The sequence below is a fragment of the Nelumbo lutea genome, chromosome 1 (genome assembly GCF_056320005.1).
Source record: "Nelumbo lutea isolate HS-2025 chromosome 1, American lotus-T2T, whole genome shotgun sequence".
NCBI classification, from domain to species: domain Eukaryota; kingdom Viridiplantae; phylum Streptophyta; class Magnoliopsida; order Proteales; family Nelumbonaceae; genus Nelumbo; species Nelumbo lutea.
Genome location: NC_142684.1, coordinates 95,168,186 through 95,183,006, shown reverse-complemented (window position 1 = coordinate 95,183,006; position 14,821 = coordinate 95,168,186). Strand labels below are relative to the sequence as shown.

At 41.0% G+C, this 14,821-nt stretch overlaps 1 protein-coding gene across 1 annotated transcript in view; it reads right to left on the bottom strand.

Moving 5' to 3' along the window:
* LOC148876246 (exocyst complex component SEC5A-like) overlaps positions 1–14,821 on the bottom strand; it is a 167,743-nt gene that overhangs the window by 122,441 nt on the left and 30,481 nt on the right. The window contains exons 4-6 of the mRNA XM_088966427.1: positions 7,393–7,587; positions 7,059–7,186; positions 6,790–6,948 (exon numbers count right to left, since the gene is read on the bottom strand). Of these exons, the coding sequence (XP_088822553.1) occupies positions 6,790–6,948; positions 7,059–7,186; positions 7,393–7,587 (482 nt within the window). The remainder of the gene's footprint in view (positions 1–6,789; positions 6,949–7,058; positions 7,187–7,392; positions 7,588–14,821) is intronic.

Sequence of the window (14,821 nt, the reverse complement as noted above, 5' to 3'; positions counted from 1 at the left end):
CTCCAATTACTATCCCATGATTCTAGGATATCCCATGATTTGATGAACCTAAAATTATGGAGAATCAATCAGAGAGTCAATTTTCTACTTTCCAACAAAAACCTGTGCAAGGGACAGCGGCGATCTGCTACCTCCCCTTCCCCGTTCGAACCCAGAAGCAGAGCTGCGGCAGCGGCACCCCCTCTCAGCCACTCCCTTCCTCTCTCCTTTCTTCTTCTCTTTCTTCTGCTTCCGTTCATCGTCCAGTACCTCCCCTTCCCCGTTCAAACCCAGAAGCAGAGCAGCGGCAGTGGCACCCCCTATCAGCCCCTCCCTTCCATTCTTCTTTCCCATTCGAACCTAGAAGCATAGCGGCAGCGGCAGCACCCCCTCTCAAATACTCCCTTCCTCCCTCTCAGCTACTCCCTTCCGTTGTTTGGTTTTACAAACACATTCAAGAACTTAAGACTGAGAAGCAGAGGAAAATTAGATGGGAAGTTATCGTTCGTGGTGTTGTTAGCGACGTCCAGGTACTGTAACGGGCGAAGGTTGGTGATAGGCTTGGCGCTCCCTGAAATATTGCAACTTGAGAGGTAGAGGGACACGAACTTCGCGAGCTTCTCCAACCCAGAAGGCAAAACTCTGAGACCGTTATGCGACAGGTTGAGCACTTCCAAGCTCAAGAATTACGAAAGATGCACTTTGGTGAACCTGTTGTGCAAGAGATTGAGCTTCTAAATCGACGACATAGGGGAACCGGAAGCATTTTTCGACATGGGCTCGAAACCAATATTGCCTCCAAGTCGACTCATCGCGAGATTGACTTCAATAAGGCTCGGCATAGACCAAAATCCAGCTGGAACAGACCCTTTCAATGAATTGTCGGAGAGATCAATATATTGCAACTATGTCAAATTCCAAAGAAAATTCCATAAAACAGATCCATTCAGATTTCTCATAGGAAGCCTTATTTCCTTAATTGGAGGATTCAAGCAGTCCCCATCTCCAGATTCCAACACCGAGACGTCAAATCCGGTTACGGAGTGAAAGGCTTTCGAGATCAACTCCCTGTCAGTAGTATTGCATCTAGATTTCACGAAAACTAAGATAGAACGAGCACAACCTTGCAGAAGAGTTCCATTATAGAATCTTACTCGTTTGATTTCTCAGTATCGTTTCAAGTTTCAAAAGCTATGGATTTGCTTGCATAGGAAGAGAGAGAGAGAGTAGAGTAGACAAAGGCGCGAAGCTTCTGCTCTTCCCGCAAGAGCTGAAGCAAAGGGGAGGGGTCCACCTGCATCTATGGATTTGCTTGCTTGGGTTGAAAAGACTTGTCACATCCAGGGGAGGGGTCCACCTGCAGCCAAATAAGGAAGAAAACCAACTCCACACACAAGAAGCAAAGGGACAAGAAAGTAAAAGATGTGTTCTTGTTTCACCCTTTACCAGACAGAGGCAACAAACATGAGGCGAGAGGCAATGATTCGGCCTCCTTTTTTGTAAATTATCCAGAGTATAAATTTTCTGGAGCACCACCTCCCAGCAAAAAGCTCTTATTTTTGGGGGTGCAGGATTACACGAAACTTCCTTTGTAGGAAAGGAGCCTCATGGGTGTGAGGATTGGAGGGCGGAGAAGAAAGAGGCACAGGTAAAGGAGCCGGAAAGGGACTCTGACCAGATCCTACTGTCCTAACAAGAGAGGTCCAGGAATGCAGTATTAAGAAGGGAGATAAGTTCATCTACTAAGCCCATTTCATATTCCCTTAGCCCTCTCCATAATCCTAGATCCCAAGAGTTTTCATTAACAAGCACTGAAGAAATCACTCTCCATTTGTTGAGGGACAAAGAATAGATAGGTGGAAATCTGTATTTGAGAGCAATGTCCCCAATCCAAGCATCCTCCTAGAAACGTACTTTGTTACCCATACAAGCATCATACCTGACCAGCAGAAGGAAAGAAGGTAGCGAACTGTGGATTTCTTTCCAAGGAGAAGCCCTTGTTGCCCTAGGATCAAGACCAGCGTCCCATCCGTTGTCTACCAAGCCATGAATGCTTGCAATTACAATTTTTTTAATTAGTAACAAGAAACTTTATTAATGATATGAAACTATGTGAAGCTTTATGTACAAAAGGGGGAGGTAAAATGTCTTAACTCCCCACCAACAGAATACATTGAAAGAAAGTTAAAAATTAGCCCAAAAAATAGATTCCCTATTCACCCCTTGCTTGGCTAACCCATCAGCCAATGAGTTAGCAATCCTCTTCACCAGCTGTAATGCATTACAATATCCCTACTCAGCCATTTGAATTTTTTCTTCTCATTATTATAACTCCACAAACCGCTATCTTCTTCCTATAACCATCTAATCACCACCTTCGAGTCACCTTCAAGGACCAAACATCTAATGTTCAAATCTCTTGCCCTTTGGATACCTTTTAGGGCTACAAGAGTCTCAACCCTAAGACAGTCTCCTTCTCCAATTGGGCCTGAGAACATGGCAATGATAACCCCATCCTCATTCCTAAACACTCCCCCAATCCCAAAAGGCCCTGGATTTCTTAAGCAACTACCATCAAAATTCAGTTTTATGAACCTAGAGGGAGGAGGGGACCAAGAAGGGCTACAAGTCCTCTTACATAGGGCAGAGGTAGCTTTCTCTTTTCAATTTCTTACCAAATCAGTCACAAAAGAACCTGAGAACAGTTCCATAGCTTTCAGCCGTGGGCTACCCTTAAAAGTATTAGATCTAATAAATTTTCCAGGGTTCTTTCCTTGTCTGAAAAGATTCGTGAGTTTCTTTCTTCCCATAGGGACCAATACACTGCTGCCCTAATGCTTCTCCACATAATCTTCCCTCTCTTCTTCGGCCATCTAAAAAATGAAGAAGAGAACAAGCTTTGGACGCTCCTAGGGGGAATCCAAATACATCCAAAGAGGGAAAAATTCCACCCCCATACTGTTTTAGCGACCGAACAAGTAACCATAAGGTGGTAACCAGTTTCCCCATCAGCTTAATAGAGAGTACACCTATTAGGAAGTAAATAAGAATTGGGTCTCTTTTTCTGAAGTAGGTCATTTGTGTTAATTCTTTCCAAGAAAGTTTCCCAACAAAAACTACCAACCCGAGGAGGAATTGGCTTACTAACCGGGAAGGACAACCCAATAGGATCAGAAGGTTGGGATAATGTTCAAAAAACGAAGCACAAGAGAAAACACCTGAGGAAGGGGTCCAAAATCTGGTGTCCTTATTAGGGTCCAAGAAGACATTTTCAAGGATGGCTAACAGAGACATGATGCAGCCCAAGTCTATATCCCTTATTGACCTTTCCAGGCCTAGGTTCCACTCAAAACCAGAAACTTGCAATTACATTATGCCATAAGTTCTCTTGTTCCAAAGGAAACCTCCATAGCCATTTACCCAACAGTGCCATGTTCCTAAGTCTGTCTAGAACCTTCTAAAGAGTTTGGTGTCCAATTTCTAAAGGTTTATCTTCCTATGCCGCTTCTTTTAATGATCTTTACCAATCCCCTATCCTTCATTCTTTTCTTGTCAAGGAAGTTTGGTGCCAATCAATTCCCCCTAAAAGTAAGGCTTTTCATTGGAAGTGGTTTATGGGAAAATTAACACTCTACACTACTTGCAAAAGAAGAGTCCTTTCTCGTGTATTTCCCAGAACTGAAGTACTCTTTTCAAATCTGATGGTAAATCTTGTTACCATTTACTAGTTTCATGTTCCTATGCTATAGACATTTGGAATTGGTTTTTCTCTTTGTTTGGGTGCAAGTGGAACGTGCAATGGAAATTAAGATGTTGTTTGACCCTTCTACTTTTTCTTGTCCAAATATAAGGGGAAGAATAATATAGAGGTGAACTGCAACAATGATTTGGACCTCATGGAAAGAAAGAAATGCAAAATCTTCCAAAAGGAGAGAAGCAAACGACAAATTTTGGACTGTTAATGACCAGAGTTATACATTGGCTACTAACTTTGGATATATTTAGACCATTCTCATTTGATGATATTTGGAGGAACTAATTTTCAGTGTCATCTAGTGCAGCGCAAAAGATTAAAACAATGTCGATGTGGGCACCTTCCCTTGAAGGTTTCCTGAAATTAAACTTTGATGGCAGCAGTCAAGGCAACCCAGATCCTTCAGGAATTAGAGTCATAAGAAATAAGACATGTGTGAAGGATTCTCCACCTACCTATGACTCGCTCGACATTCATATACCATGAGAGTCCTCAGTCAGTTCATGCATACACCCAAGGCAACAAACTTAGAGGCAGTAGAGAAAGTACTCAAATACCTAAGGAAGTTTCCAGGGATAGGTCCCTTCTTCAAGAAGCATGGACATATGAAAGTTGAAGTTTATATTGATGCTTATTGAACTAGCTTTGTGGATGATAGAAAATCCACCAGTGGCTACTGTACTTTTATGGGAGGAAGCCTTGTTACTTGGAGAAGTAAGAAACAAAGCATGGTGGCCAGGTCTAGCGTAGAGGCAAAGTATAGAGCCATGGCCCATAGAGTTGCTAAACTTCTATGGATATAGAATTTGTTAGGTGAATTGGGTTTTTCTCTTGATGGTCCTATGTCATTCCATTGTGACAATAAAGTTATCATCAATATACTCCATGTAGAACAAAGCACATTGAGGTGGATAAACATTTCATAAGGGAGAAATTGGATAATGGATAAATGTACACCCCATATATCTACTCAAAAGAACAACTTGCAAATGTTCTTACGAAAGGTTTATTGCGGCATATTGATCTTTGTGACAAGTTGAGGATGATTGATATCTATTCCCAAACTTGAGGGGGAGTGATGTAATATTCTTACTTATGTGTCGCAAGGGCACTTTAGTCTTTTGTGTTCTTTTATTTTTGTAGTTTCCCTATGTATATATATACACTATATCAGTGCTAGCACCACCAACCTAACATTTTTTCTTCTTTTTCCTCTCTCCCTTCTCTTCTTCAACAATAGCACTTTCTCCCCTTTCTGTCAATTCCCACTTACTAGGTAAGGAGAAATCTCTCTATGTAAGGTTTTTGGTTTTAAGAAGGGTGTTTATAGGAAGGATTGATTTGATCCTGGAAGTGCTTTTTCTCTGTTTCACTAAAAGCTACTTGAAAAAGGAACAGAAGGTAGTGGAGTTGAACAAAAATTGAACGTTGACCTTGGATTACGTATGCGAGGTGTCAATGATCTCATGGATAATGTTCTGAAAATCGTAATCGTATTGTAAATCATAGAGAAAGTTAAATCAAATCATATCATAAATCATAAGATTATTTCTATTTTTTACTGTTAAGAGATATATTGTATTTGGTTATATTTGGGTTGATTTGTATAAATTATGAGGACCTATATGTATTTATGGAAGAAAAGGGGCTTCTATGTAATTCTAATATATTTTGCTCTGTTACTTATTTCAGCTAGTGGTTGTGTAAGATTAGGATTTGTGGAAGAGTAAGGAAGAGAGTGTGAATGAGAGTGAGAGAGAGAGAGAGTTGTATCTCTCGTTCTCATAGTGGATATTTTTCCTCTCCTCCCGTGAATGTAAGCTACCAAGCCGAACCATGTTAGGTCTAGGTGTTCTCTCTATTTCTTCTTATTTTCTCCTTGATTTGTTATTTTATTTTATGTTAGTTGTTACAAACTTGTCAAAAAAATAAATATAGATAATAACAATAAAAGGCCAAATATATATATGAAAAAGTGTTCAATATTTTCAAGTCATGTTTACCATATTTGTACCTAAATTAATAGAATTCATTACAATTTTTGTAAAGGGTTCAGACATAAGATTCGTATTGAAATATCTGAAATGGGTAGACTTAGTTAGGATGGCTATTGGTGCTCATGGAAAACTAGGGTATATCATTGCTAAGGAGAAGCCTGAGACAAATTCCTTACAATGGGTGCAAGATAATTATATGGTAATGACTTGGTTGTGTAATTCTAATGCTACCTCATATTAGCAGAAATTTCCCATAGGCAAACACAACTAAGGAGATTTGGGATGGAACTACAAAGATCTACTTTGTGGGGTTGGTTGTTTTTTGGTGTTTGTTTTATTTTTTTGTTGCTGATTTGTTTTGGTTTTTGTAAGGGGTTTGGGGCTAGTTTTTGGAGGTGAGGTTTGTTTATTTTTTCTCTCGGACGACTGCTGATCACTTTGTATTCTTTTTTTTTTTTTTAATAAATTTTTTTTTATTATCAAAATAATTGAAGATAGATACAACACAAAAGCTTCAGGAGATATATATGGGCATAAATAATCACAGTTAACCTAGTTTTAAGAAAGTACGACCTCTAACACACAACTATATTCAGACATTGAAATGGAGAAACCATTATGTGCAGAATTCAACTAGTTGATTCTCCAATAGTTCTAGACACAGATTATGCCATCAATCTTTCCTTCAAGGAACAGTAGTATTAGCTAGAACACTAACATCCTTGCATGATTAATAGAACTTTGTATACAAATTCAGTGTAGCCAAGATTACGGAGAATGCAAATATATAACTAAGATGCTATTATGTTTTATTGAGCATTTAGAAGAAACTTCTATAGATGGATAAAGAACTCCATAACAGACACAATTGTAATAAATTGCCAGAATTTAAGAATGGATGTTCTTTTGGATGCAAGTAAAGAATGGGTGTTGGGGTCAATCTCAAATATCCCAAGAATCAACTGAAAATTATACAAGAACTAGAAATGATCTGCCACACTCAAAACAATTTCACATACAAACCAAAGTTGATTAAAGTGGATGGAAATTCTTATGTACATGGGAAGGTAGAACAATCGACTTTGCTTTCATGTATTCTCTAGCTGCCAAGTCATATTCACCCTTGCTGATGCTCCCACGAATTGTGCTTGGCAAGTTGAATAGTGTTCGGAACCTTTGCAGTGTTCCTTGAACAGACCTGATCTTCTCTGCTTGAGCCTACCATGATGTCAGTGTACAAAAAGGAAATACATATCAATCTCATCTTACCCAAATAATAAACAAAATCTTCAAGTTAGAAAACCAAATCAATATAGGATGTTTCCCACCTGCCTCTCAAATAATGTTTCAAAAGCACGATTTGCTAGAGAATTGACATCATTTATAGAATTGTACAAATGAGCTGTTCCTGCACCCTCAGGATCTTCCTCTATCCGCCTCAATTTCGATTCAATATCTGCCCAAGAATTAAAACTCTCATTAGTCCACACAATGATGTAAGTCGAGGAACATTCGATTGACCATAGAAATTGAACACACCAGAATACATACTAAGCATTGTTTAACAAGAAACATGTGAAAAGTTCACTTATCAACAACTAAAAGGCTCTAAATTATACTTCTATTACAAGGAAATACAGGTGAGATACAATGGCAGCATACCATCAATCGTAGTCTTGCAAGAGACAAAACAGTCAAAATTTTCTTTAACTAATTGCTTTCTCTGTTGAGTTCTTCCTTTAAGATCAGTTTTTAAAGCAAGGGCACCAGCCTCCAAGTCTGCAGCACTTGTACCTTGGTGTACCCGGGCTAAGAATAGCTTTGAGTCAAACTTCTCAGAAAAATACATAAGCTTCTCTGCAAAAATTCATTTACATATCATACAAACCAATGGTAGCAAGGATAAACAGAAACATATTCAAACAATCCATACAACCTGAGTAAGAATACATTTCTGAAGGATGAAAGCATATAAACACAGAACTTACATTTTATAGTATAATTGATAACGTTCAAGGAAAATTTTCTTGAATAGGAAATGGAAAAGGAAAACTAATGTATCATCACAAAGGTACTTCAGAGTTTAAGCCATTTCTATCATGCATGTATATATTGCATCAGAGAGAGAGAGAGAGAGAAAGATGGGTTTGGTAAACAGAGATGAAGAGTGGAGAGCAAGAGCAGAGAGACACAAAAGGATAAAATAAACTGGAAGGGATAATATATAAGATAGATAAATGGATATACAGAGAGAGAGACACACACACACATACACATACAAGCATGCAGAGAGAAAGAGGGAGTAGATTTCACTTACCCATTTACAATTTGCAGATGACACAATCCTGTTCTGAGGGAGGGGACTTAAGCTGGATTAGAAATCTGAAAATGGTGATACAGCTTTTTGAACAAATGTCCAACCTTAAGGTGAATTTTGAGAAGAGTTGTGTAGTGGGTGTGAACATGGAGGAAAGGGAGGTTAGGGTGCAGTCTCAAATTGGCCCCTGAATTACTTAGACTTACGCCTAGGAGATAATCCCAAGAAAGGAAGCTTTTGGAATCCAGTGGTGGAAAGATATGAGAAGATACTTGCTTCTTGGAAGAAGAATTATCTTTCTCTTGGGGAGAGGATCACACTAATTAGGGCTACCCTAGCCAATTTATCCATCTATTTGTTGTCAATGTTCAAGATTCCAGCAGAAGTGTCTAACAAGCAGGAAAAACTGATGAAGGACTTTCCATGGGAGCTGAGAGAGGAAAAGAGGGACCATAGAGTGGGTTAGAAGGTGGTAATCAGAAGTAAGAAGTTAGGAGGGCTTGGGATACGGAACATTAGGAAAAGGAATATGGATTTATTGAGAAAGTGGTTATGGAGGTTTCCTTTAGAGAAGAAGAAGCTATGGGCTAGAATAGTGGCTAGCATGGGCTCGAGGACAACAGATGGGTGTTGAAAGGCTTAATTGTTCTTTATAACTGCTGTTAGTAGGACAGTTTCAGCGACTAGCCCTTTTTTTTCTTTCTTTTCTTATTGTTCTTATCCTAGGATATGCCGCCAGGGGCATACTTGTAATTTCATCTCCTTTTGTAAAGATTAATATAAAAAAGAAAATTGGCGGCAGCCAGTACTGATTTTTTCTCCTCTCATCCATACCTCTCTTTTTTTTTCTCTCTCTCTCTCTCTCTCCCTCTCAATCACCACGAGTGACCACATGGTATCAGAGCAGGCTTTCTGGGTTGGAGGGGACCTACGATCCTAGCTTCAGCCTTTCTAAAAGTGATTGGATGTGGCTACCTTTACAGAAACCCTAGCGGCGGCTTGTTTTCAGTCCTCTCTGGTGGCTGTATCTGCAGAAACCCTAGTAAGTTCTGGCAGCTACTTCTGCTGAAACCCTAGTGGTCCCTAGCGGCGGTTTTCTGAGAAACCCTAGCAGTTTCTGGCCGTAGGGTGGTGCTGGTGCAATGAAACCCTAATCGAAGAAGGGTGTTGATGGTGCAAACTCCTCGGTTATCCAGTGCTGAACAGGTGTGTTTTTGTTTCAGTTTATCTCAGTACTCTTTATCCAATGGTGCGTAGGGCTCATGCCTTGATTATATGATTACTAGTTTGGACATTGGATGGTTAGAGTGGGGGAACCACATTCAGACTGACAGTAATGTCTGTATTGGTGGTGCTGAACCGATGACCGGACTGTTTACTGTTCTGTTTGGACGTTGTATTGACTGAACCCTTATTCTCAGCAGTAGTCCCCGTGTTCTCAGCAATTTTCAATAAATTGTTTCTCACATTCTAGGAGCAAACCCTGAGTTGCCACATTCTTATTGTGGCGGCTGTGCTGTTGAGTGGCTTTTGGACTGTTTTTTTTGTAGTATTCAATGGCAAGTCATGAATTAATCTCACCGGGGAATACACCAACCCGCAACACAGCATGTATGGGAGGTGAAAACATGGTTTTTCCCATGCCAATTACCCCCTTGAACGGTCTGAACTACCTGGAGTGGGCTAAGAGTGTAAAACTCTATGTAACAGCAAGGGATAAGGCTGGTTACATCAATGGAAGGGTGAAAGAACCCAAGGGTGAGACGGCTGAACATGATAGGTGGGACCAAGAAAACAATATGGTGATGTCTTGGAACCTGAGGTGAAAAAGAATTTTATGTGGGCAGACACCGCCAGTGAGATCTGGGAACAGGCCAGAATTACCTATTCTGAGCAAAGGCATTACGCCAAGGTGTACCAATTGCAAGCTGAGTCCTCAACATGTAAGCAGGGAAACCGTAGCTTGTCCTCATATTATTCAGCCCTTACCTCCATATGGAAGGAGTTGGACCATTATCAGGCCATAGAGTGGAAACACGATGATGATGCTAAGGCCTACAGGAAGCTGGTCTTTCAGCAACAAGTGTTTGCTTTCTTGTTAGGGCTGAACCCTATATATGAACCATTGAGGGTGCAGATCCTAGGAAGCAAAGAATTGCCTACGGTACACGAAGTATACTCCCTTGTCCAATCTGAAGAAAGCAGGTGGAGTGCGATGGTTACAACTGAGGGGGAGCAACAAGTTGCCTTGGCTGTGATGAATAACAGTTCAATAGGAAAGAAAGGGGATCCTAAGAAGGCAGATGATAAAGATAAACTTTTTTGTACCCACTGCAAACAGTCACGACATACACGTGACACTTGTTGGGACATCCATGGGAAACCCAAGTGGGCAGCAAAGAATCAAGAACGGGGTAAAGGTCATGTGAAAAGAACAAGCACAGCACATGTGGCAACTCAAGACACTCAAGTTGCCGGTAGTACCCGGGACCCCCCTAATAAGCCTGACCCCAAGGAGGATATAATGAATTCATTCAGAGAGCACCTGGAATCTTATGGTAGGGCATTGCGGCAAATGGACAGCTCAGTCACTGGTATTCCCTCTACTTCTTTTGCATCTACTTCAGGTAATGTGGCTTCTGCATTCCATGTCACTCCCACATATTCCCCTTGGATCATTGACTCAGGGGCCTCAAATCACATGACCGATAAGCCTCACTTATTCTAATCTTATAGCCTTTTGTCAGTAAGGGATAGAGTGAGACTTGCAGATGGTTCTTTTTCTTCCATTGCAGGTCAAGGATCAATATCCCTTCCCCATGGCCTCAACCTGAATTGTGTATTGCATGTCCCTCAACTTCCCATAAACTTGCTTTCAATTAGTAGCATTACAAACTCCTTTAATTGTAGTGTGACTTTTTTTGCTGACTCATGTGTATTTCAGGACTTAACTTCTGGGAGGACGATTGGTAGAGGAAGCCTAGTGGACGGTCTCTACATTCTCGACAACAAAGCTGGTCTCTCGGTGTCATCCTCAGAGTCGCATAGTCAGTCAAATAAGAGTCAAATTTTGTTGTGGCACAGTCGTTTAGGTCATGTTTCTTTCGAAATAATAAAATGTTTGTTTCCACTTTTATTTAAGTCGTGTTCAGTGTCAGAGTTCATGTGTCAAATGTGTCAGTTGAGTAACAATGTAGAACAACCTTTCATTCAAGCAATAAAAGATCAAATGTTCCTTTTCATGTTATGTATTCTGATGTATGGGGGCCTACAAATGTAATCTCTAAGGGTGGATATAAGTACTTTATTACATTGATTGATGATTACTCTCGCTAGACATGAGTAATCCCTATGCGTAGCAGAGACGAGGTTCCAAAGATAGTGAAAGACTTCCAGAGGATGGTGTTTACGCAGTTCCATGTTGAAATACAGATCTTCCAATCCGATAATGCAAATGAATACTTCCATGGGGAGCTCAATGAGTTCTTCGCCTCCTATGGGTCTATTCATAGAAGCTCATGCGCCAGAACACCACAACAAAATGGTGTTGCAGAAAGGAAAAACAAACACCTCCTTGAGGTAGCCTGCGGGATGATGTTACACATGAATGTCCCTAAAAGGTTTTGGGTGGATGCTATACTTGTAGTTGTGTATGTCATCAACCACATGCCCTCCAGAGTATTGAATTACATGGCCCCTCATCAGTTATTGTACCCTCAGTCTCCTTTATTTTCCATCCCCATGAAAGTTTTTGGTTGTTGGGCCTTTGTCCATGATTTGTCTTCATCTAGAGGTAAGTTAGACCCTCGGTCCATTCCTTGTGTCTTTCTGGGATACCCATCCTCTCAAAAAGGGTATCGGTGTTTTGACCCGGTTAGTCGTAAATTTTTTGTGTCTATGGATGTGTCCTTCTTTGAGTCCGAGCCATTCTTCCCTCCCTCCTCCTCGAGGAAGAGCCGTAGTGTGGAAGAGGAGAAGCAGGTTCAGGTACCTCTTCCTTCTACTCCGAACCTCACTCCCTTCCGTGTCTTCCAACGTACTCGTCGGAGAGATCAGTAGTGTGATAGAAATGTGGAGCAGCCAAACACTGAGCAACTGACATCATCAGAATCCCAGGAGGTAAGTCCAACCCCTAACCCTACTCCCACTGTGGACAACCTAGACATACCTACTGCCCAACGAAAGGGTGTCAGGTCCTGCACTACCAAACACCCCATTACCCACTATGTTTCTTATGACCACATTTCTCCCCCGTACCGAGCCTTCCTATCGGCAGTTGACCACATCCCAGTTCCCAAGAATGTTGCAGAAGCCCTAAAATACCATGAATGAATAGATGCCATGAAGGAGGAGATTGATGCCCTCCACAAAAATCAAACTTGGGAATTGGTGGATCCTCCGGAGGGGAAAGAACCCGTGGGGTGCAAATGGGTGTTCACAGTTAAGCACAAGGCCGATGGAACAGTTGAAAGGTACAAAGCAAGACTAGTAGCCAAAGGGTACACACAGGTATATGGAGTTGACTATGATGAGACTTTTGCTTCGGTGGCTAAGATGAACTTGATTAGGGTTCTCCTGTCCTTAGCTGCTAACTTTGATTGGGATTTGCATCAACTGGACATAAAGAATGCCTTCCTGAATGGTGACTTAGAAGAAGAGGTATACATGGTTCAACCTCCTAGATTTTGTGCCAAGGGAAGTAAAAACAAGGTGTGCAAGTTATGGAAGTCTCTCTACAGCTTAAAACAGTCTCCCAAAGCCTGGTTCAGTAAGTTTCACATGGCAGTTCAAGAGATGGGGTTCCAACAGTGCCAGTCTGATCATACACTCTTTGTGAAGAGATGTCAGGAGCAGGTTACCGTATTGATAGTGTATGTAGACGATATCATCATTACAGGGAGTTGGAGCTCAGAGATACAGAATTTGAAACAATTCCTTGCATCCAAATTTGAAGTGAAAGATCTAGGACTCCTAAAGTATTTCCTTGGGATCGAAGTTGCCCGTTCAAAAAGGGGTATCTTTGTCTCTCAAAGGAAATACACCCTTGATCTATTACGGGATACAAGTAAATTAGGTGCAAGGCCGGCAGATACTCCTATGGATGTGGACCACAAGCTAGGTGACTGTATTGATGAACCTCTGAAAGATGTAAAGCAATTCCAAAAGTTGGTGGGAAAGCTGATTTATCTATCCATGACCCGTCCAGATATTGCCTATTCAGTTGGGGTTCTGAGCCAATTTATGCAATCTCCTAAGAAGCCACACATGGAGGCAGCAGAGAGAGTCCTTAGATACTTGAAAAAGCACCCAGGAACAGGCCTACTATTCAGTAAACACAATCACCTAAAGGTGGAAGTCTTTACAGATGTTGATTGGGCAGGAGCTGTGGATGATAAAAAGTCCACTAGTGGGTATTGCACATATCTGGGAGGGAATCTGGTGACCTGGAAGAGCAAGAAGCAAAGTGTGGTAGCAAGAGCAAGTGCAGAAGCTGAGTATAGAGCTATGGCACATGGGGTGGCTGAAGTCCTTTGGCTAAAGAACCTTCTAGGTGAGCTTGGAGTTGCTGTTCATAGTCCTATGTCTCTTTACTATGACAACAAGGCTGCAATAAACATCGCCAGCAACCCAGTCCTACATGAGAGGACCAAGCATATTGAAGTGGATAAGCACTTCATAAGGGAGAAACTGGAAAAAAGGGAAATTTGCATCCCTTATGTCAACTCCAAGGAACAACTTGCTGATATCCTTACAAAAGGACTTCCATGTTTGCGGCACAATGAGTTATGTGATAAGCTGGGCATGATGGACATCTTTAGCCCAACTTGAGGGGGAGTGTTGTAAGGCTTAATTGTTCTTTATAACTGCTATTAGTAGGACAGTTTCAGCGACTAGCCCTTTTTTTCTTTCTTTTCTTATTGTTCTTATCCTAGGAAATGCCGCCAGGGGCATACTTGTAATTTCATCTCTTTTATAAAGATTAATATAAATAGAAAACTAGCAGCAGCCAGTACTGATTTTTTCTCCTCTCATCCGTACCTCTCTTTCTTTCTCTCTCTCTCTCCCTCTCTCCCTCTCAATCACCACGAGCGACCACAATGGGATCCTAGAATTCTGGCAAGGACTACAAGTGCTTCACCTTGGAAAGCCATTCATGATCTTTTACCAACCTTCTCCCCTCTGATCAGGTATAATTTAAATTCGATTAACCTTATAAAGTTCTGGGAACAATCTTGGGTGGGGAATACCCCTTTAAAGAACTAGTTTCCCTCCTTGTATGCTCTTTCTGATCTAAAAATTGAGTCCATTTCTTCCTTCCTTGTCCCTTCTACCTCCAGTTCTAGGATTTGGTGGAATTTGAGAAGGATTGTTAGGGATACAGATACGGACAGCGCTGTATTTTTCAAGGCATCAAGGCGAGGCTAGGCGACCACAGGGCGCCCAGGCGCCTAGGCGTTGGAATTTTAAAATGTTAATTTTCTTAAGTTTTTACTTTATCTATGTTTTTCCAAGCTATTTTATTGGTTTTGTGTGCTAACTAGCAAACATGTACACTAACTATTAACTCTATAAATCATTCAAATGAGTATAAATTTCATATAACTAGAAAACATGTACACTAACTAGCAAACATGTAGACTAACTATTAACTAAAAAAAAAAATAAGTGTAGGAACTAGGAACTAGGAAGGGATGAGAGGAGTATAGGGGCGGAAGAAGAGGAAGAAAAAGAAGTATAGGGGATTAGGGGCGGAGAGAAGTATAGGCCCCTATT